Raw genomic sequence first — 25,531 nt, 5'->3', positions numbered from 1 at the left:
ATACAACATATTTTTTGATTAAAATATACATTTGTCATCAAAAGATAAAAGCAATTTATCTTTAAAAAATAATAATAATAATAAGACTCCATTCTAACATAAGCATGTACAGAAAGCCTGATTGCTACTCCAAGACATACTCATTGTTTCAGTATTGTATTACTATGGACATTCAGCTCAAGGTAATGGATCTAAACTGCATTTACGTTGAGCTCTGATAAAGCTGTTTTAGGTCACAGTGCACTGTGGGTAGTCTACCTTTCCATGTGAGAGGGTCAGGGAGATTAAAACCTGCTTTGAAAATCCCAGTCTTCCGCAGCACTATCTGCAGGGGGAACTCAGCCTCTCTGATCACTGGCTTTAAATGAGATGTAAAATTAACTTCCAGTCTGGCATATGAAGGTCGTACTCTTGAAGTGGTTCTTTCAGTGAAACACTGTCTGTTTTCATTGGAAAAATTCCCCTGGGCATGTGTTGTAATTTAGAAAAGGGAACTGACTGTGTAGTTTTCAGTGTTTTCCACATAGCTTTTATTGTATTCAGAAAAGTTAAGCTAAAGATAATTCATAAAAAAAAATAATAATAATAAAATAAAATACTAATTATTAATAGAAAAAATAGCATTATCCTTTTTTACTTTTAAAAGTCTTCCAAGTTTACAGTATACCTTTTCAGGCACTATGCTCCAGGGTATTATTTATGTGCTGTGTCTGTGTGCGTGCGTGTGTGCGTGCGTGTGTGTGTGTGTTAAAATAAAAAAACTTCAAGGACTCCAACTGTGACCAACTGTGTTTGTACTGGTGGGCAATTTCCTGTTGGCTTCCACTGTCACTCTTTTCAATGATGCCAATTGAGCATAACACAGGATAAAATTTTCTTTTTCATTTTGGCAGAACAATAACTGCCAGTGTGGTGGATCTTTGCATGCATAACTAAATTCATCCCATGATCTGACTCCTGTAAACCATCTCTGTTTATAAAGGAAACCTTTTGCTGAACATATTAATGTTCTGAATACATCTTTAAACTACTCTCATTATGCATCAATAAGACCTTGCTTGCCGTGACTCCAGCTACTAATCAAAAGTGAAAATGTCATCAAAATGCCACCTTGATAATCAAAAATAGTAATATCATTCTTGCTTACCTCAGCTGTATAAACAGTAAAAATCATTTCATGAATTTATTGCATTATTTACTCGCGTTTTGGCTTCAACTTCAGTATTTCTTGACTTGGAATTTTACAGTTGAAAATTTGATTATGACAAACAGCATATCTACAATGAATAATATCAGAAATGTCTTTCTTCAACCACATCATCCAGTCAACATGCAAAGTTTAAGAGAAGGTTATCTCACATGACCCCATTTGTCACTGTTTGATACATCTTAAAGGTCATTCTTGGATCTTGAGATTAATTGAAGATATAAATCAAATACTTCAAAGCTAGCTTGCCTTGATTTCCACCACACAAATAATTACATATATATATATATATATATATATATATATATATATATATATATATATATATATATATATATAAACTCCCATCAGTGTGACTATTTCAGATATATGGCAAAACTTTATATTAAGGTTCCTTTTGTTAACATTAGTTTATTAACATTTATTCATTTCATTTAACGTTAATTTCAACAGTTACTTTTACATTAAAACAATGAAAAGTTATATCTGATTGATTGATTGATTGATTGATACGAGTGCTCTTCTAAAATCCTACATGAAGTTCTACATGAAATTTTCAGAGGAGTGTGTTTATTTAATCCTACAACAATACAGACTATATATGTCATGTTACAAATTATCCAGTGTTCCAACCAGCAACAAAGTGGTGGTGTTCCTGCAGTGAATCAGCGTTTTGAATGAATTGGTTGAAATAAGCAAATCAATTGATTGATTCAATAATATACTTGAACAGAATGACTGTCAATTGGAAAATTGGAGATATAAACTCATAACTCTGAGAAAAAAAATCAGAAATATGAGCTATAAACTCTGACTTCTGACTTTCTTTTCTGCAATTTCTGAGTTCCCATCTCACAATTCTGTGTTCTGAGTTTTTCCTCAGAATTTTATTTACATCTCGCAAATCTGACTTTTTTTTTTTTTTTTTTTTACTGAATTCTGAGTTTACATGTTGCAATATTTATTTTCTTCCACTGAAAAAGAGTTATGATAAAAAGCTAATTGTGACTTTTTATTTCACATTATTGACTTTTTTGCAATTGCAAGTTTAAATCTCCAAATTCTGAGTTTATATGCCTGTCTCAAAGTTATTTTATTTTTCTTTTCACAGAATTGCAAAATAATAATAATAATAATAATACTAATAATCAGAAGAAAAAAAGCTTCACAGTCTTGTTGGACTGAATCAGCACTTTGGGAATGTTGCAAATTCAAGGACGATTATTATCTGAATAGTTGCAATGTATCTAGATTTCCTCTAACTGCATAACATCACTTTTATTGTTGAGTGCACTGCTCTTTAGTTGCTCTGCCCATACCAGTAAAGCTACTGCAGGGTGCACAAATCACTCCTGGACTGCTCACGTCAGGCATGTAACCGATGTCATGCAAGTGTGAGGAAAAAATATTCTGTGATTTAAGCCTCCAGCCAGGCTTACGTTTCAGTAGCTAGTTCATCATAGATGAAACTTTCCCCTGACTAACGTTGTACTATAACATTGTCCATTCTTTTTGACTCTGAATCATTGTCATTCTTTTAGGGATACAGCTTGTTTAATAGCTCTGTGGTATAAAATAGTAAGGAAGACTATGGAATCTAAATGTGTTTCTTTCTTATAAAGATTTGGCAAGACAGCACGACACAAAAGACCCTGCCACTGTGGTAGAATCCTGAGCGTCATTTATCTTGTCCATTATTTCAGGAGCTGCACTGTGTAAAAGTGTGAAAAGCTCCCATTTTCCCTCACATCTTCACAGAACTGTGTTGGAGTAATAATAATCACAGCTTTCATGCATGAGCAGGTAGACTCAGTTCCGTGTGCTTGAGAGAATTTCAAAAGTCATTTTGGTTATTAAGTGACTAGTTTTGCTATTGTTTTGTCTTATGGTACTTTCATATGGGTGAATGGACATCTTTGACCAAGCCTCAAACTTGGTAAAGTTCTCTCTCTGTCTGAGAAAAAGGAGCGATTCCTTGATTTTGAGGAAGATGTCTTTTGGATGATATCGTCTTCTACTATATTATTAAAATAATATATTTTCCATCTCTCATTTGTTGGTTATACGTTACCATGAATAACTGTTGCCAATACTGTAGCTGTTACATTACTTGTAACATAAAAGTCACAAAAACTCAATAATTAAATCCAGTGAACATTATTTCATCCAAGTAATTAATTAATTCAAAGCACAATTGGTCCCTAAAGGTGAAAACTATTCAGAAATATTAATAAAGGTGACAATTGTTCAGAATAATATTAAAGCATTGATGTGCTATATATTTTAGATACAGTTTATTTGTCATATTTTCATAACTGAAGTGTCTTAAATTCAATGTTATGATGTAATATCCTCATTATAACTTTGGTATAACTTCATTATAACATAGTTACTTTGGTACATATAAACATTTCTTATGCTGAAAGATGGCAAGCATATTTGTAGAAGTCTCTGAGCTATGGAAAGTGACAAAATTATAATTGACCCGTTTTTCACAGCAAGTGACAAAGCATCATTATGTTTATGTTTAGATTCTTTTGAAGCTGTGAATAATATTTTTGTTCTGTCTCCATTATTCTCAATAATACCTAAATCAGTATTTTTCAATATAGTTGTTACTTTCAACACATATATATAAATATATATTATTATTATTATTATTATTATTAATGTGTTGAATATGCATGTATTCTCCTCTTATTTAAACAATTACCTAGTAATGCATGTTTGGCTCAGCGTAAATGATTAGTACAGACCAGCTATGCCAGTCCAAATTAGATGCAGAATGGAATGCAGGGACTTTGGTTGCCATTAACGCTAATGACATTCAGGCAATTATATCCAAACCATGTCTTTCCCAATTAAAAGGAAAATACTCAACAGGAGCAGGTTCAAAATGCTTTTATCAGAGCCATTTTACAAATGGGCCAACCATGTCAGTGAGTCAACAGTAAATATATTTCTAATTAGACAAATACATTAGCTGCAGGATCCACAATTGATTAAACTAAACCCAATGAGTATGAAGCCAATCTTGGTGCAGAATTGTCCCTTAGAAGATCCTCATCTAAAAAAAGAGAAACCTTTGGTTCCACTGACATTGAATGTTGTGCACTTGTACAGTATCGATTGTACCATTTAAAATAAAGAAGGTGATACCACAGTGTGCAGAGAGAAAAGTAACAAAGAAAAATACATTTTTGAAAGAAAAAAAACTGTATTGAAAACCCAGAATGATGGGAAAGGAAAATCAAAGGAATGGTCACATCATGAGGAGAAAATGAAAACATTCAATTGAGCACATGAACACCACAAGCACAATAAAGAAAAACCTATATCCCTTATCAAAGCATGTCTGTACACCTTGTAGCTTCTTCAACAACCTGGACCTCGCTAGCAAAAAGAGGCGAATGTGAGCAAGCAAACAAGTAGTTGCAACTGAGGAAAGTGCTGTTTTAGATGGTGCCAAAAAAAAAGGAAAAACTTGTGATGGGTGTGAGAAATCCCCCAAGCTTATTAGTGAAAATGCTGATCTGGTTCTCACTTTATGCTTTAGCTGTATTGTTCTCTACTATGACTCTTAAAAGCATACTGCTTTTCCTCTTAAAGAAGCTATAGAGGAAAAGCACTGAGGATTATAGCCTTGAGCAGTAAGGGAAAAAAGGAAAATGTAGGTTACTTTAATGAAAGCTTTTGAGGTAGCCTTTAGCTGCTATTGTGGGATGTGTCAACCATTATTTTAGCTGAGAATGATTTTTCCTTCAAGCACTTCCTTTGTTCTAAAGCAGTGGCTTTCAACTGGTGTGCCGCAAGTCTGTACTGATTGGGTCAAGGACACCAGGGGGAAAAGTGTTGAATGCAGATAATAAAATGGAAGTATCTAATTGTGTACAGTACTGATTGAAAACTGACAACTTTTTTGGGGGGGGTATTGGCTTACAAATATTTAAAACGCAGAAAAAAATATAATCTTTTGTTGTTGACGTCCAACCTTATGACCTGCCATAAATTGGCTTATCAGAATCATAAATTGGCTTACCAACATTTAAAAGGCAGAAAATACTTTTGTCATTGATGTACATGTTATGACCCAGACCTAGGAATTCATTATAAAACATAGTGCGTGATCAGTGGATTGTTCTTTTGTTTAACAAGATGCCAAATGTTAAGTTGATGAAACAGCTTTCCAAAACAATAAATAAATAAATCTTTCAATATGTAAAACTCCATAAAACAATTTTCAATGTTGAGAGTTGTGAAAATTACATGATCTAAGACCGTTATACAGTGTGTGCCAATATAAAGACTGTAAGTCTGTCCATCACAACCTTAAATTCGGTATGCTGTCAACCTGACTAAGGTGAATGACTTTCAATGGCTTGAAGGAATGCTTCATTCTGATTGGTCAGTTGTGAATTTCAGCACACTCATTCAGGCAACTGAATCAAAACATAATATATACTAGTAAGCATTTATATAAATATATATAACACTCTCGTTACAGTTTGTAACTATTTTATGTTTTGGGCAAATTGGTGGCTAATTCATATGATATAATTTGGAGCTTTCTTACAATCTGTCCATGCATGTACAGTTAGGTTTGGACCTTCACATTCGTTTTGTTCTTAAAATCATAAGTTTTTGTACAAATCACATCATACAAATATTATATCAAATTGTCCCCCGTTAAAATAGTTGCAAACCTTATTGGTTTGACATTATAAATTAATGTTGTCTGTATATAACTAGGGTTGATGAAAGTGACTATTTTAAGCGGCCCCGATTTCTCATGAGACCGGACTCACTCTCTTGTTTCATACACATGCCACTGTCAATAGCTGCGAAAATGAAGAGGACTTCAGTATTAATATTAGGCCTACTGTAGCTAAAGTTGCAGTTTTGCATGTTGTTGCAAGGCTAATTGTTTCATATTAGTTGGACTATTTTAGCAGAAAATGTAAGATACATGCAGATCTTTAATTCAAATTCAAATCAGTATTTCATGTCTTTGTAGCTACTGTAATCTGCTGACTATATGGTGTTATGTAATATTGTTAAATGTTTAATCTTAAAGACAATTTTGCTTACTTTGGTATGATAAACAACACACAAAAATACTTGGTATAAGAGAACTAAGAAATCTTTTAAGCTACTGAGTCTAAAAATGGACGGGGACATCCCTCCTGCAGTAACTTCTCAGAACAAATAGCAGCCTATTGCATAGCTGCATGGGCCACCAATGACACAAACAAGACCTGACCTATGTCATTTTACATTTTGCTCTTTTCATCTTTAATCTAAGGTTTTTTTATTTAATTATTTTTTTAGAGACGACACACGCAATAGCGTGTTTGCAGAAGGACGCGTTGAGGTTGCAGGGCGCTAAACCCCGGGTGGTCAAAACTCACTCATTTAAATAGTATTGCCGTGGCAAGAATAAGCACCCGCTTAACTGCTCCATCACGAGCTACAGGGAGCAGGTTGCCTGGGAAACGGCCGCATGGCAACAGGATCAGAGCCGGGGGGTTGTCTGCTGCTAGCTCTGCTCCCGTTTCCTCACTAGTCACTAGATGGTGTGCAAGCCACTGGAGAGTCGGCTTCCTCCCGCGGTCAGGTTCCGATCAAAACAAATCTGGGATACTACACGGAACGCCATTTCTCGGGGTTTTCGAAGAGGATTATTATATTTTCATCCAGATATTTATATTTTTATTTTTGATAAGGGCGCGGATCGTGCTCCACTCGGCGGTGATGGACATAATGATTGCAGTGCAGGATGCGTGCGTCTCCGGTCAGTGGCTCACCGCTATAATTCTCAGTCTTTGCTGCTTTTTACCGTCGTGTTTGCCCGCTGGACAAACTGTGGACTATGCGTCCAGCGAGAGTGTGGTCAGCAGACAGGGAGACACCGCGCTGCTCAGGTAACGTAGGAGACTCAAGTCACTGTAGAAGTGTTGAAACTAAACTCGGCTGGCACCTGCATCAGTCGCTCTGCTCTCCGTTTTGTAAACAACACGCGGCAGATCCCCCAGTGCCGACCCGTCACTTTTATTTGGGTCACAAGCCCTGCTGATTCCCATATAGACCAGAACAGTTTGGGACAATGCTGATTTTACCGACGTATTTTCGAGTTTTGGAGATGAACTGACTCTGTTATACATTTTTAAAGTCTAGGGTCCAGATAAGGGGTCTCTATAAGGGGTTGCATAAGGAGCTGAGGAAGGGGGTAGACTTTTGTAAACCCCGCCAAGCGGAACACTTTGCACAATTACAATGAAGTCATTCATGATTCCCACCGTCAGAAAGAGCCCAACGAATGTATGAGTCCTGAAAAAATGAAAATATCAATAGATAGAAAAGTTGCTCACGATTATGTGCGGGATTAATGTGGAACTAGAGTCATGTTATAACAAAATTACAACCCATCCGCGTTTATTGAACCCCTTTTTTTCATGGGTGTGTCTGGCGGTATGCAAGTGTCTGATGCTAAGTTTTAGTTTTAATTTTATTTTTAAGTCACTAGTCCATTCTTGCCGTTTGCTGCTAGATGTTATACTCCCAAATTCTCCCTATTCATTTTTTTCTTCACAATTTCAGATATTGTCTTATTTCATCCCGGGGAGCCTATATTTTTCTTTTTTTAGACCTGATCCAAACAATGTTTATATATTAAATTCCATAAAAGATGTACTGGCAAAACAATTTAAAACATTATATGACATTTTAAATATTTGACCCCTCTTGCCAATTTAGCTTGTCCCCCTTTTCATTTCTAAATATATTTTAGCACAGGACATATACATTTCATTTTTTCCTTCAAAATTTCCAATATTGTCTTGTTTCATCCCGAGGAGCCTAAATTTTTCTTCTTTTAGACCTGATCCAAACAAGGTTTATCCCCCTTTTCATTTCTAAACATATTTTAGCACAGGACCGCTATGGTGGGAAGCTCGACTCATTTCATCGAGTCGGTTCTTTCGAGCAGTTCGTGTTAAAGAACCTGTTCAAAAACCCATTTAGCAATTCTTTTGCTCTTGTTTTCTTATTTTGTTATTCCCGTATATGTTTATTGTAGTGTCACATATTCTAGTGCAGTATGTTGTAGCCAAATAATTAAGTGATTTAGAATTGAAAACCTAATTAATTGTGTTTTATTAAATTATATTCATTAAGTTTATTACATCTCTGCATGCTTTAAAATAAAGCATTATTTATGAAAACAAACTGTAAAGCCAAATAACTAAGTGATTTCGAATTTAAAACCTAATTAATTGTGTTTTTTTAAATTACATTCATTAAGTTCATTACATCTCTGCCTGCTTTAAAAGAAAGTTTTATTTATGAAGACAAACTGTCAGCTGACGAATTAGACGTGTTCATGACAAATTTCATAGTTTAAATAGTCAGTGACTCATAAACTGCTCAGACTGATTAAGTCCGATTCGTGACCTAATAGACCTAAAAAATGATGATCCATCACCCTTTGTTCACCCATTTTTGCCACAAAATTGTTTGCTCGGCTTAAGTGACAGTCAATTTATACCATTTGGTTATATTTAGCAGACTATTCAGACTTCAGTTATGCTCCTTGCTGTTTTTTTTTCCCTAGAAAGCCTCGATTGTTATCTTAGATTTTTTCATATACCCACATAGGCTAAAATACACCATATAATGTTTTTTTCATATTGTTGTTACATTTTCAGAAATGAAGTTACTTATTGAAGTAATTTCAATATGACAACATTATTGTATTTCAAAAACTGTAATGGGAGGCTACTTTGCACTGTGAAAAGGGCTGTCATGAGTGTCCCAGATGACCAGAGAGTGTCAGTTTTGGTCTGTGAATGCTTCGAGCCAATACTTTAAACATATTCCTCACCAGCGGCATCGTTTTATGGAGACATGGGTGGGAACCTGCTTTTTTTCTTCTCATGCCACACCTCTTACTGTCAGTGCTGATTAATCAGAAGGAGGTTAATGTGAGGTTTTCTCCTCTGTTTCATCTCTTCTGTTGTATTATTAACTACACCAACACTTTAACTCTAGTGCTGTGCTCTCTAAAATAATAAATGGATGTGGTCGAATATATATATATATATATATATATATATATATATATATATATATATATATATATATATATATATATATATATATATATATATTAGCTCGTCTTGTATTTTGCTTTATTTGTGAAATCGTGCTGTACTCAACACAAAATGATCACACATTTAAGCATGTAGGTATTGAAGAGAATGTTTATGATTTAAAATGTTAATCACTTCTTATCTATTCTTTCTTTATCCTTGGCGTTGTTGATCTCTTGAGCTGAAGAGCATGAACTATAATGGTTCTTGACTTTGTGCCAATAAGCCCACGTTAAATATTTGCAATTTGGGTGTAATATATTAAAGGGGTCATATGATTCTGCTAAAAAGAACATTATTTTTGTGTATTTGATGTATTGAAATGTGTTTATGTGGTTTAAGGTTAAAAAACACATTATTTCCCACATACTGTACATTTTTGTTTCTCCTCTATGCCCCGCCTTCTGAAACGCGTCGATTTTCACAAGGCTCACCTCTCTGAAAACTGAGGTGTGCTGTGATTGGTCAGCTATCCAGTGCGTTGTGATAGGCTGAATACCTTAAGCGTGTGACAGAAATGTTATGCCTCTTAACATATTGTGAGACCTTGTCCAGCCGGAGCGATGAGACAAAAACATAAAACCCATAATAAATTAGGGCTGGGCCTGGGTAAAAAAATAATAATTTTCGATTAATAGTTTTTTAAAATGTGTTTGATTCAAAATCGATTCTCAAAGGCCATGAATCGATTATTTTTTCCATATTTATTTCTGCAAACATTGACCGCAAGATTAACGTTAATCTAATTACTAGTCTTCTCCACTAGATGTCACCCTCTTATATGCCTTGTGCGATGTTACCAAGGAGCGAGAGGCGAACCTGTCATTCATTCATTCACTGCTTAAAATGGCGGTTTCAGGTGCTTTGTCAATGTTGATGCCACCTTCACATAAAAATTCAGAGTTATGGAAGCATTTTAGATTTCGTAAGCAAGACGACAACGATAGTGTTGTGAACAAGTACAAAGCATTTTTCATCTTGCATCAAAATTGTTTTGTATTTATTTAACATATTTGTTTGCATTTGAAAATTAGAGATGGGTTCTGTTTTAATTTACCCAAGTGAACCTAAAATGAAAGAGTTTAATATACAGGTTTGTGGCTCTTAATTTCTTTTTATTAATCACCCAATTGTAAACTTATGTTCACTGTTCTTTTTTATACATATAGTTTTTGTATTAAATCTTTATTCATTGACTTGAATCGAGAATCGAGTATAGAAAATTGAATTGAGAATCGAAATTTAAAATCGAATCGAGAATCGAAATCGAAAATCGAATCGAGAATCGAAATCGAAACGATTTGAGAGCTTGTGAATCGAAATTGAATCGATCTGGAACATCTGAATCAATACCCAGCCTATGGCTGGGTACGGAACTCCGATGCCTTTATGATATTGAACGAAAGACTTCGATACTATGAGTATCGAAAAATTATTTAACTTTCGGTGCCAAATTTCGGTTCCAAAAGTCAAGCGGCGTTTTTTTTTTTTGCCGAACGGCTGTGTCCTTGTGAGCATGTAGCATGCGTGCATGTAAGGACTGGGAGGATTTCTGAAAATACTCGCAGTCACACAATACAACTGTAGTTGTTTTTTCTCAAAACGTTTACGGCTACACTTTATTAAAGTCGATGCCGAGTCAGCGAAGTGCAACATATGCAATAAGAGTATTGCAACCAAAGCCGGTGTTAATGAAGCATTTGTTTGGATGAGTGCTTTCCCCTCCCTCCCGGTTTAGTTTGGTCTACTCTATTACGTATCTTGAAACACGCCCCCTTTCACATCATCTAAAAAACAGAGAGAGAGAGAAAGATTTTTTCAGTATAGCGAATTTCTTTAAGCAGCAGTCCACTGTATACGTTCACTTAAAACATAACCGACTGTGTTTACGAGAATACTTGCAGAGACAATTATTTTTGATATAACTGTGTGTGTGTGTTCATTCAGAAGTTACGATACTCGAAAGATGAATTCATTCTCTGTACGCACATTGTCTGAAATGCTGCTCACAGCGCGTGCTTTGAATGAGTGAGCACAAGCTCCGAATGCGCACAAATTGTTTAAAAAGCTTGAATCAGCAATATTTAGAAACAAATGCAAACGATCGGCTACGATCCGTTTCACCCCTTCAAGCGAGTGAACAACGCGAAGCAAGTGAAGTTAGGAATTTTACATCACTATTCACGATAGCCCATCGGACTGGAAAACACATAGCCCCGGGACGTCAGGATAGCGATTTTGCAAGCCCTGCACCTCATATCTATCCAGTTCGTGAAACACTGGTTTCCACACTGGTTTCTAAAATAATAAATTATTATTTTAAAAGATTGACTCAAAAGAATAATCTGTTCACTAATCGGATAATGAACTTGTACCAAGCCGATTATCTATTATTGAACTTCTCGAATGAATAAAGACTTAAAGTTCATCTGTAAAGCACATAAAGCTATCGTCTGAGTTTATAAACTTCTATTTCTTGCATTACTCGTATGGATCTGCTAACTGAATGCAAAGTGTGAGTTCTAGAAGAATGTTTGTGTCTTGATGAGCATGTATCGCTCACTTGGAGTCGCTAAATGAACAGCTGTTGTTCTTTTTTTTTCAACGGAGGATCAGTTGCCCTATTGGTTAAAATCCCCAAACTGTTTACTTAAATATAAAATTAATAAATGACATAAAAACAGGGGCGTTTGCGTTATGATGTGGTGGGCTGCTGTGGGCCAGAAAGCCTGGGAAACTTTTTGGTCCCAGTCCGCCGCTGAATGGCACACCCCATCCAAAAAAAAACAACCAGTTGTATTAATAATGTTATCCTGAGTGTGAAGTGTTACCAGAATTTTTTTTAATTAAGGTAAAAAATAAAAGTTTTGTGTTTAATGTATTTGTGCTGATGTTGAAATGGATTTTAAAACATATGGTATCGGAAAAAGTATCGTTAGGAACCGGTATCGAAACTGAGGTATCGAAATTGGAACCGGATCGAAAGATTTCGCCAAACAAAGTAGTTTCGCTTTCACATTGAAACACAGCGTCTATACAACATGGCGGCAGCAACAACAATACTACAGGAGAATAAAAGGTATTCTTTCTTTGTGTGGACATCTGGGTGCCGTTATGCAAATCTTCCCACATAGTGACGTGGATATGTGGGGCCGTGTAAGAATGAGCTGTTTCAGGAGGGCGTGGACGAGTCTCAACTTTCATAAAGAATATCTCTTTGGAATTAATACTTTAATCTTTGCAACTCCACAGATCTTCTTTATTCACCAAGAGCATGTTACACTCCAAAGAAAAAAGAAAATTTGAAATCGCATCATATGACTCCTTTAACATATTTTATACTACAGATGTGATGTCTGTGGTTCATCTTAACATTATAATGTTAACATTATCACATTTTTCTTTAATTTTGTTCAAGAATAAATTCAATATTAAGTGGCCACCAAGGAGTCTAAATTCTGTGTGGTATCTTGTAAATATAGAGAGAATCCTGGATGTTATTATTGGTGATACAGAAAGCTATTAGAAAGCCAGGCATGAAGATAACATTATCTGACATTCACCAGCCATGAATACCAGAAGGCAAGATGTTATTCTTCGTTAAAGCACTGCAGAAATGTACAGTAAATATGAAAGATTGTGGTTTACTTGTTACCCTGAAAAAAAATAAAAATTAAAAAAAATAAAAAGAATTTCAGTCAAATGTGTTCGCATAGATGTTTTCACGAGCTGGTGTGAATAAATATAGATTTAAACTCAAAGACACAGGAAATCTGCGCATTACCTGATATTTTATTCGAACCCAGAAGCGCTAAACAATCCTGCAGTGTGTTTTTCATTCATCATCGAAGCCGGAGCGCGCTCTTGCGCAGAAAGTCAAATCAGGAAACTCCTAATATGGGCAACAGCGTCCAGCTATCGCTATATGAAAGCAGTTGTTTTGACAGGAGAACTGAAACTTTTGGAAACACGAAGACATTAATATAAGATTGCAACAATATATGTTTTTTTCAAGTCATCTCCAGCAGGTGATAAATACAGTATATAAACAAAACAGTACTAATTGACATAGATTTTTTACAGTAGAAACTATTCTGCCTTATTATGTGATAAATAAGTGTTTGTAGTATATAAAAAATATTATTATTTGTTAGTTTCAAGCAGTTATTCTAGCAAATTAAAAGCTAGAAATTAAAGATTTTTAAATTCCTATAGTATCCACTACCAGTCAAGTCTCTTTTGTTCACAAAGCCTGCATTTATTTGTTCCAAAGTACAGCAAAACAGTAAACTGAAATATTTTTACTAGACTATTTAAAATAACTGTTTTCTATTTGAATATATTTCAAAATGTTATTTATTGAGATTTTAAAGCTTGCTAATAAAAGTATTAATTTCTATCATTTCTTTTCCAAAAAATATATTTTTTGAATGACATACTCTACAATGTTGCAAAGGCTTTTTATTTCACATAAATGCTGATCTTTGGATCCTTCTGTTCATCAAAAAATGCTTAAAAAAATGTACTCATGTTTTAAATATTGATAATCAGCAAATCAGCATATTAGAATGATTTGATTTCTTAAGGATTTGACACTAGACTGGAGTAATGATGCTGAACATTCACCTTTGATAACAGGAATAAATTACATTTTAAAATATTTTCAAATAGAAAATAGTTATTTTAAATAGTAAAAACTTTTACAACTTTTGCTGTACTTTGGATCAAATAATGCATGGCTTGATGAGCAGAAGAGACTTCTTTAAAAACATAAAACATCTTACTGTTCAAAAACTGTTGACTGGTAGGCTATAGGTTACAGAAATGTTCTATTGTAATGTTTTATATTATATTGTAATGTGTGTGTGTGTGTGTATATATATAATTTATGTCCCCCTCACTTCTGAAAAGATGGCTACTCCCCTGGTACTTGTAATAAGATTTAAAATAAGTAAATATTTTTTGATTACATAATATTTTTAACACAATATCAGTAACTATTTGTCATTTATTGATTACACCCTTATTTTATTTTATTTTACATTTTCCTTTTATAAAAAAACCTATGATTATATAAGTTCAAAAAGTATTGTATTAATTGTTTTATTTTTATTTATTTATTTTTATTTTACATTTTTATGATTTAATTAATTATAAGCTTTCCATCAACTTATGAACCCCAGTTTGAAAAAAACATGATGATGCTTAATGCACTTTTTGTTGTTGATGATAACAAATAGAATATATGTTGTTGTTTTTTTTCAGTTCTTTTCTGTGGCAATATAGTTGTATAATTGCAATATTTTAATAGAATATTCCTAAAGAAGCCCAATTTCAAGGTCATGGTCATGGACCCGAGGTCATGAATCTCAGGATAAAATATGCAGATAAAATAATAATTATCATCAGATAATGGTTATAAGTAATTATACCTGAAGTAAGCACACAAACAAAACAAAACAAAACAGTACTGCCTTGAAGTATATGTAACCTCCTTTCTCCTCAACCTGTCACTGATTTTCATGGCTTTTGATGAAGCAGGCTTTCTAGATACCAGATAAGCTTCTTTGTCCCTCAGGTGCTAGATACCCAGTCTACTCTCAAACTGGAGAGCACACGGGCCTGTGCCGTTCACTTTAACAGTAATTCTATCATTAGCCTTCGCCACATTTACTGTTAATATTGAAGACTTATTTGTCATTGGCTCTACTATATGGTATTGAATTTATTATGAGTACAATAAAGTCCTCATTGAGAACACTAGAAACATCTGAACCATTTGTTAATATTTGGCTTAAGTGCTTCTAATATTCTTTGTGCAGCATTAAAAGGAAACTGTGTCTCAATTTATTTGTGCAGTGCATTGCCATGGCTGCAGGTTTTTAAATGGAGTCATGTAAGCAAGCCTTTAATTAGTCCCTGTCATTTGCATAATGAATCAATGTGTGTGGATTGCACGTGGCTGTTAATGCAAAGTAGAGCCAAGTAATTGGAGGGACCGCATTGGTAATTATTAGTGTATGGAATATAAAGCAGTGAAGCAGATCAATAGCATTTAGGCTTTCTTTCCCCTTCCTAGAACTTAATGTGACGTATCACTATGTTGGCAAACAAAGAAATAAAAAAACTGCTTGATGTAAGGCAATGTTGACAGCAGTTTCCCTTGTATATGAATAAAAGTAATATTCTAGAATCTAGATAATTGGGCTATTTTATGAGGATTATTTATTTAACATAGATATTTCAGCTTCCAAATTGTGTACTGACATGTTTATTTATTTATTCCCTGCCATTGGAAGCATAACGTTCTCATATATAGCTTGTTAGTCCAGTGCAAATAAATTTTGTGTATTTGGCTTTGTTTTTATTGCTTTTATTCAAATCTACTTCCAGTGTATTCAAGGTAGACATTGTCATGTGTAAACCTCATCATGTGTGTTTCCTGCAAACTAAGCTCCTAAAAGTTCCTGAAGAGATCAAACTTCTTAGACAGATTAAAAGATTTTGCTTTCAAATATTTTAAATGTCTTATTGCGTGCTGATAGGCTTCTGCTAAGAAATTTGGCAAGGCTTCACTCTGACTGAGTCTGGTAGTTTTCACCATTTTGAATGCCCATTGAGCACATTTGAGTTACATAACAGGCCCAGTTTTCCGGCTGGATGGCAGTTGCAGTTTTACTTCGCTGTTTGTTAGTGTCTGAAAAACAATGGGCAGTATCATGTTGACAACATTAGATCTTTCAGAAACTATTTTTTAAGTTTGAAATGAGAATGTATATATATAGTATATAATGCATACTGTATTACTTGCACTCTAAATAAATGTTTGGTTTGCATCAATCTTTTTGATTTATGACAGCTTATAATAAAATTATGTTCAGCCAGCAAACTAGCTTTAGTTAGAGACTTAATTGGTAGAATAAACAACCCTTTGCAAAAAAAGTTAAGTTGTTCCAATTAATTGAGTTCTTATTTAACATGTAAATATAATAAACAAGCAAGATTACTTTGTAAATTAAATGGATATTATCCATTCCAATGCAAAGCATGCTGAGAACTAGAAATCCGAAGCCCAATTTTCTAAGTAATCAAGACAATTTCATTTTAAAAAAATTGCGTACTGTTCTCTGAGGTCCACTTTATAAATTATGTTATAAAGATGTATACATCCATAAACATCTCAATTTAGAAGTAGGGCCCAATAGGCTGTTTTAAACCAACTCAGCAGAACACGTTTGAATAGGCGTGACAGATTGTTGACTCGGAAGTAAACGCCCACTGGTATGATTGGCTAACATGTTTGACAGCCTACATCCTTCATATATGGACGCTGCTGTGGTTTACATTAAAAATGCATGAATACTCAGTACATATCAAATGATCTGTAATAACAGACAAAGCAATCGTGACCACATATTAAAAAAAACACTTGTGTGATGTGACATTACTGTCTTTTACAGTAGTTTCAATCTTTCTGAAATCCTGCATAGAATTGTGCTGTGTTTGGAAACAAATCTGAAAAGTGAAGTGAATAGTCTCGAACATTAAAAATAAAGTTCAACACTCTTTCCTAATGTTGGGACCACAACTTGACAGTGTCTTCTTGTCTTCAGAGCCATATTTATGGTTTGGTTAGTGCATAGACTTGTGGCTGAATCTCTCATTATTTACACTTTATACTCAAATCAGTGGGCGGGGCTAAACAGGCAGTGACACAGAAGCAGGTGTTGATCTTCTTCTGCAGAGGCGGTGATTAGCCACACTAATACATCACAAAGTGGCACATTCCACAACCTGTCAAACTAACTTCAATATAAGCTGTTTTGACTTCTGAAATTTACAGAATGTTTTTATAGTACAATAACCTCTTTCAGAATTTATCAAGAGAATTTTGAGTTCTCAGTCCAATGACCCCTTTAAATAAATAAAATAACACAGAATATATGCACATACTGATTATAATGGCAACAAAACTCATGAAAATAAACTTTGCAACCTAAGGCATCTAATTAATTAATACATTTATATTTTTAACTTGCAAGATGTGGTAGTAGGTCCCCTGAATTTTCTTTTTAGAGTGTTGATCTTCTGAGATAAAAACATAATTAGCACATGATTCAAACTAATCAAACAAGCTAAAAAGTAGATGATGTGATGCCCCATTTATGGCCGCGATGTGATTTTTGTCCTTCGGGACTCATTATGTGCAAAAACATCTATTTCATCATTTCAAGCAAAGTTCTACCTAACTAGACTTTAAATGAACTGTCACCCGCAAGCTTTATCAAAACAAGAAAATGAAAAACGAATGAGAAATGAACTTGTCTCGAAAGTTGCATGCCTGACAGGTTTATTCAGCAGCCTCTGCAAAATGAGTGACACCTTACCAGCTTGACAGTTCTGGACGTTCATAAATTGAACCAATTCTGGGAAGTTATCAGTGGCTAATTTAGTGGACCACAGTCTAAGAGAAAGAATTTGCAAGGTTGTCCAATTAGCAATGAAGAGTGTTGGGTTGTGAGTGCATGTCAGCAGGGGAGAGAGGGCCAGTGGAGGCGTGTCATCAATCATCTCAACCGCCTTGCCTCTCCATTCTTGGCAGACTGGAGGCCCTGCTCAGACTGGGAATGCCACACCATCATCACAGACTGTCAGATGCTAAGATGCCCGTCATTTCTTCTGAACATTGTTTCATATTTTGCATATCTCGCTTTGTGCTTAATAGGTCGCATAATGCCAGATTTTCCATTTGTCAGAACTATAGAGGACTAGCATTACGGCACAATATTAGCTGAAGTGAGCTTATGTATGAAATGAAAGTAGTTGCCTCTTGAGAGAAGGCAGCGCTTGGTTTCCTTCGAGAACATGAGAGTTTTAATTGCAGCTGTCAAAAAAAACCAACAAACATGAACAATGGCGTTTAATTTGTACCAACTCACTACTTTTTACTTTTAGACCACCCAACTTTTCTTTGTTGCTAATTCTCTGATGCTTTAAAGGTGTCTGGTATTCTAAAATCAAATGTTTTAAAAGGCCATTAATGAAATTGTGGTAAGAGCAGAGGACTCAATCTGCAATTATTAAAGTGCTGTGCTGAGCTGAGAATATGTTTTAGCCAGAAGAACAAACTCTCAATGCTTGACATTGTTCACACATTGTGGATAGGCTTGTATAATTGTGCCAGTTGGATAGCGCTTGCATGCTACATACATTTATCAGATAATTGGATAGTTCACCCAAAAAAAGAAAAGTCTGTCATGATTTACTCACCTGTATGTCGTTCCAAATTATAAGACTTTTTTTCTTCTTCTGTGGAACACCCCTTTTTGTCCATACAATGGAAGTCAATGTGGTCCAAAACAACATTGATTTCATCCCACGGACTTGTATTGTGTGTCATCCAGTCAGTGGTGAACGAAGTACACAAATCAAGTACTTGAGTAAAAGTACAGATACGTATAGTAAAATATTACTCCAGTAAAAGTACTCCTTTTCCAATGTTACTCAAGTGAAAGTATAAAAGTACTCGATTTTTTATGTACTTAAGTAAAAAAGTACTGAAAGATAGATGTTTGCAATTTTATATAGGCTACTTAATTTAATTTTATATTAGCACCGATTTTTTTTAATAATGTTTAATAATTTTCATAATGTTTTTTTCCTTCTCAAATCTTGTCTGTGGTGTAAAAACACCCCTGGCCAAACGGGGTGCATCTCTTCCAAGTTTGATAATTACTAGGGCCGGGACTTTAACGCGTTAATTGAGATTAATTAATTAAACAAAAAATAACGCGTTAACTAAGATTAATTAATTACAGTAAAATAAAACTTAAAAATAAACTTATTTTTGCACCGCGGAACGTTTCTCACTGGATGAGTTTCGGCGGGACCGATTATACTGGAGCACCAACTAGCGTTCGCATATCATCGCAGCAGCACATCGAGCCTCAAGTATCACCTAAACGCAAAACATATAGCAGCTAGCGTGGACTTTACATTTTATGTTGAACTATGTATTATTTTGTTGGTGCAACAGTTTATGTTGAACTCTTTATTGTTTTGGCCAAGGTTGTTGAGAGTTGGACTTAGTATGTTATGGCCTCTGAAGCAACAGAGAGATGTTTTCTAATAGTCAGTGTTTCCAATGTTCTGAATGTAATTGACAGTATTGTGTTTTACTTAAAAAAAAAAAACACTTTACATAAGGTTCCAGCACCTATAAGCTTCCTGAATTTCTGAAATGTACTATTTCTAAATTGTTTCTAAATATGCTATTGCTACACTTCATGGCAAAAATTGCACTGGTCTGCTAGACTTGGTTGAACAAAAATAAACAATATTTTGTTGCTTAAGCTTATGTATTCAGTCATTATTCAATGGTATACTATAAATCCATGTGAAAAAAAATTACTTCTCACTGTTCTCAGGTCAAATATTTATATGCGATTAAAATGCGATTAATTTTGATTAATTAATTACAAAGCCTCTAATTAATTAGATTAATTTTTTTAATTGAGTCCCGGCCTTATATAATTACTATAATTACTATAGTTACCATGTTATGAACATCACATCACACACACACACACACACACAGATTTACACACACGGATTTAGTTCCCATACAACTGACAATTTTGACCTAAATATTATTTTCAGTGACAATAATTAATCCTAAATTTCGAAATGAATAACTTACTTTTAGCAACATCGCACGTGGCTCACAAGATCTACTTCTGGAGACTCGCACTAAACGGTTGATTTGAATCAGTGAGTGGTCGACTCCAGAACAGCTGCAATCGGATAATTTGAATTCATAAACGAATCGTTTGGTGTGATTTGCGATCAGATTTAAACGTTTATTTTGAAAAGACTCAGTTCGTTCATGATGAATCAGACACAGCTTCTGCGTGTCAGAGCACGTGATATATTATAGGGAGTAACGATATGTTTTATGAAATGTAGTGAAGTTAAAAGTAAGATTTTATGCTTTGGAATGTAGTGAAGTAAAAGTAAAAGTTACTCAAAATAAAACTACTCCAGTAAAGTACAGATACTTGAAAAATGTACTTAAGTAGAGTAACGAAGGAAAGCTACTCCGTTACTGTCCACCACTGGTGTCATCTTATTTATGCCGAAGAATAAGAGTGTCGTACAAGTTTGGCTCATCATGAAGGTGAGTAAATAATGACGATTTTTATCTTTGAGTGTACTGTCCCTTGTTGTGTAAACGCCTACCAAAGTGTTTGAACTAGTGTTAGATAGCAGAGGCTATCTAGTGCATGTCCATAGGGTGTGTTGCCGTGGTTACCATGGCCGGGTGTCTCTTTCTGTATCGGGAACACAAGAGCAAAACCAGTGAGAGTCTGTAATATACATCATGTTGTTCACTGTTTTTTAAAGACATCTTAGCATGGACGCATTTTAACAAATCTTCCATTGATTCAGCCTCCCTGCTCTGCAGCATTTCAATTTTCCCCTATTGCAGCATCACAGCACCTATCATAGTCCCTTTAAAGAAAATGGTCCCCCCTGTTGACTCTCATCTAGTATTGAAATGCTCTGCAATTGTTTCTCTATTTGACTGTCAGCATGGTGGAATATTTTCCACTCTTCTCTGGCACTATGCTGTTACAGCGTAAGCCGGGTTGTTGTTGAAATGCTTTTGTATTTGAACGCATTAATGTTTTAATCACACTGATTACATTTTAGTGTTGCTAATCCCTTTGCTCTGTAGCGGAATCTGATTAAAGCGTTCTCACATGCACTAGTTTCTCGATGAATGTAAGTGTGCTTTCAAATCTCAGTTATGAATCAAAGATCTTTGTGGGACGGACATACTATAAGCTGGGCGTAATCTCTGCCAAATGGTCTCAGAGAAAGCTTACCCAAGGAGGTTCAGTCCCTGCCAAAAATGCAGGGAATGTGAGGGAAGAACGCTCATTAAACTACCTTATTCTTCTACCCTCCATCCCAGTCAAATTAAGGGTTCTTAAAACACACGCCTTCATGTCATACGTCTTCTTCCTGCTATAAATGGCAGCCTAGTAAATTATTTTCTGTTTGTAGTTTGTTATGTCATGATATATCAGCGAGGCTGTTTTTTCTGAAAGTAAGCACGTTCAATACTGGCATGGAAACCACAAAGAACGAGTTTCCTTCACTCCTTGCGTCTTCTTTTGAGGTCCTGAGATGATATCTTCCAGCGCAAAGAAAACATCGGGTGAATGATCGAGTTTTTCTGTAGCCTAGTTCTTCCACTACATTAAGTGGCAAAGGGTATGATGGCTTGCAAGAAATATGTCACTTAAGGAAGACAGTGAGCAGAATTAGGTCATTCAAAATCTGGCAGGGTCCCAGCGGACCCTCACTCATATAATTTATCCAGTATTTGTTGTAGGAATTAGAATTGAAGTTGTGAGACACTTTGCTGATTTATTCACATACTATTCGTCTCAACAGGGTTTGAGTTTTAGTACAACAGCTGAAAGCTCCTTGTTCACATGCTGTTTTCATGTTTGATTCAATTCAGTGATATTTGTATGGGGCTTGTCATAATTCAAACCATTCCAAAGCAGCTTTACAAAGAATTCAATTCAAATCATCCTGGACGGAACCATTTGTGTATAATTATCGTAATGATAGCTTTTATAATAGCTTTTTGGGGTATAATTATAAAGCCCAATAGAGTGGCATCAAAGTATTTAGCTGCATATACGGAACAATATATGGATTTCAATATAAGCCAAGAAGAGACAGTTTTTTTTTACTTTTAATGCTGATTAAAAGTGCATTTAAATCATTGCAATATTCAAAATTGGTTGGATGGGTTGATACTACTATGCTGTATGTCCCCATATATGCCTGTGTAATTTAGATATACTTAAATATTAAAAGTTTATTAAAAATAATCTCTTATTTATCTGTATTTCATTTATTTAATAGCTTTTATGAATCTTTTTCTATGAAGTTGTTGTTCCTGTCCTTTTATTCATCCTGTTATTTGTCTTAAATTTTCTGTTAATTAAGGTATAGTTAATACAGTTTAAGTGGCTAAGCTATTTATGAAAGTCTGGTATACAATTTTATAGATATACTCACCAAAATTGTTACACAAGTCACCCAGCCCTAATGATTAAAGAGAATAGATTCTCACCATGTAATGAACAGTAGTTGTTATTTGTCTGGCAACAATCATAAACTACTGAGAAATAGTGACATATAATCGATGATTGATGATAAATGATTTTAGCAAATTTTTTGATTTAATGAAAATAAGGCTCACTGTGATGCCCTGCTCCCTAAATTACATATAAAATAAATAAAACACAGAATACATGATTAGAATCAAGTAAAATTGTAAGTCTAGGTACAATCAGAAGAGTCTCGTTGACAGGAGAGGTATTATCCAACAAAAGCTTCTTAGGTGAGCAGAATCCAAACATCATATAAATTCAAATGGAAACTTTAAATTTGTCCTTTGAGAGGTAACACTGTAATAACCATAACTATTAGTTGTCTGATGCTTTGGACTGGAGCACAGATGGCTAGGGGAGGCTGAGATCCCTAGTGGATTATTTGATGTATTTTTGCCGGTTTTGAATGGGTAATTTTGACACAGGAGATACAGTGTTCATTTGAAATAGCAGATGTTGAGATAATATTGTGCATGCATGTGAGAGTGTGCATGTGTGTATGAGAGATAGAGGTAAATGGTAGTTAGTTGCAACATAATGTGCATTTATTAAAACAGTTTAAAAAAAAAAAAACTCTGTCCTTTAGAAATCACGACCTATGTGACCTAAGGCAGCATTTTAATAGTGTCCCCACATTCAGTCATCTTTATTAGTTTTGGCCATTGTTTGGCATTTGTCAGCCAAAAGCTTCAGTTTCCATGTCCATCATTCCTCATCACTAAAAGCACTTACGGGAATGTCACCAGTTGATTTTCAACACAGTAGAGACAATATTATAGCTTGGCTTTGACATTTACTCTGGTGTTGAGAACTTGTGGCACCTTGTGAGACAAGATTTATTGGCTGGGATCGACTTAATCTTATTTTAATCCTCAGGTCTTCACAAAAGAGTAGCTCTCTTGCTTTGGCTCTTTGGCACACGTAAAATCAACAGTGGGGTCAACATTACGCAGGCACATATGTCTTATGAAAGAAAAAAAAGATAGAGAAAAAATTGTGTGGGAAAAGGCTCCTTTGGGGATTGAGGAGGATGCTGCAATCCCAGTGACATTCTGTTCTCGGATCTCTCTGATGTTCGGTTTAAACATCTTCTGTTATAGGATTTGCTCTAGTAATGCAATTTTCATGTATGTAGTATGTAGGTGTTCTGCTGATGTTGAAGTCAACATGAAATCTAAATTGACCCTATTTACTTGTTCCTGTTCTTATTCTGCGCAGTTCATCTTTGCATGCTATTGTCTCTCAAATCTTTAATCAAAATGTAATAACTTGCTCCGTCTCTGAAACAACTTCTCATTTTGCCCAACATCGTCTTGATCAGTGGGGGAAAAAAGCCAAACATGCTTCGAATACTGTATGCTGTTAGCTGCAGCCACTGTATGAAACTAGCATAGCGAGCACAGAGAAAGCTGGAAGGTGCATTTTCAGCTGTTTCCTTCCCAAAATCCTGTGCACTATTCCTATTCCCAAACTACCCTGGTTGTGTGCCTGCTGGCTTGAATCGTTCTGCTTTGAAGAAGGAAGAATATCTGTGAGGTTGTGGTTCAGTTTGAGGCATTTCAAATGCCTCCACAATTTGATCATAAAATGGGGTTTGCAGGAATTTTTCAAGTATTAAAAAGGTTTTAGTAAAAAATATGTAGATAAAATTGCTGTTTACTTTTTAATTCCTAGTGCATGCTACATGTAATAATACAATTTAAAATAGCTGCTCTATTTTAATACATTAAAATGTAATTTATTCCTGTGATGGGCTGGCAAACTGAATTATCAGCAGATTTGGTCCTCAAGGAACTCTTCTTACTCTCAATGTTTTTGTGGAAAGGGTCATACAGTGCAGTGACCATTTTAAGGACTTAGTACACATTCAGTGTGTTTAACGCACCTTGGCACGGTTCTTTAGATGCCTCAAATCCAAAAATGTACACTTCAAGCCAAAACAAGAAAAAAGCCTCCTGCTTTTTAGAAATCATGTTTTGAATCAGAAAATACCAGATGAAGACCTAATCAGTGTTGCACAATGTGGAAAGCCTCTATGGATTCTAAAAGAGATCATGAGAGGAAAAATCCCACCATGAGTGTGAAGAGGTTTGCCCTTATGAGCTTCACAGAGCAGTGCTTTGAAGGGATGAATAACGATGATTGAGGGAAATTTTGGAGGAAGAGAAAGAACAAACATGACTTGATTATGGTCTCTTCTCTCTGCTGTTTTCAGGCTTTGAGAGTTAGATGCTTATTTCAATTCTGAAATCCTGAAAATACATATTTGGATGTGAAATACATGCTGCAGTGTTTGTTTTTGTTTTTTTTGGGTAGGAGAGAGTTGGCAAGATATGTCAGGAAGTAAGATGGCATTTCTGCCATATAGCTGCCTGTGATTTGAGAGATGATCATGAGAAAATAGATATTTTTAAGAAAAGCGGTGCACATTCTCTAATGGTAAGGTGTCAAATCAAATATATGTCTATATATATCATACATATTGCAAATGTAAAACTAGGCTAAATCCTGTCCCCACTGACTTCCATCATGGGGGGGGGGACTACTATAGAAATCAGAGGGACCAAGAAACTGTTTGGTTGGCCACTAATGAATGATGGTGAAAACACAGACAGTCCTACAAGTCCCACAGTCCTAAGTCAAGGGGTTTAAAGAATAGCACATGCTAGTAGGCACATGCACCTTTGCACCTGTTCCTTACAGGCAGTACAAAGGAAATATAGCACATGTGGAGGTCTTTCTTTCACAGTAGCTTACATCTCAGTAGGAAGCACTTAAGCCTTTGTGAGAGTTATTGTGAGGTATGTCCAAATAGATCTCTGTGGTGTATGACACCAGCCATCCTGCTGTTGCAGGGGTTAGAAATGGTGATGAAACCTTCAGTGTCAGTGATGTACAGCTTTCTACCAGTTTAGCTTAAAAAAAAATCAGATTTTTTTATAACATACTAAAAAGTATATCCTAAAGTCATTCCAAACCTA

General features: G+C 35.1%; 1 protein-coding gene across 3 annotated transcripts in view; it reads left to right on the top strand.

Moving 5' to 3' along the window:
- The first annotated feature begins 6,675 nt into the window (after positions 1–6,675).
- LOC113050547 (neuronal growth regulator 1-like) overlaps positions 6,676–25,531 on the top strand; it is a 105,198-nt gene continuing 86,342 nt past the window's right edge. Inside the window, exon 1 of one of the 3 annotated variants that reach the window (XM_026213585.1) lies at positions 6,676–7,128. In XM_026213585.1, the coding sequence (XP_026069370.1) occupies positions 6,959–7,128 (170 nt within the window). In that variant the 5' untranslated portion in view covers positions 6,676–6,958. The remainder of the gene's footprint in view (positions 7,129–25,531) is intronic. The other 2 variants (XM_026213586.1, XM_026213588.1) reach the window with 2 other exon arrangements.

The sequence above is a fragment of the Carassius auratus genome, chromosome 31, assembly GCF_003368295.1.
Source record: "Carassius auratus strain Wakin chromosome 31, ASM336829v1, whole genome shotgun sequence".
Lineage (NCBI taxonomy): Eukaryota > Metazoa > Chordata > Actinopteri > Cypriniformes > Cyprinidae > Carassius > Carassius auratus.
This window is presented reverse-complemented; position numbering and strand designations above follow the sequence as displayed.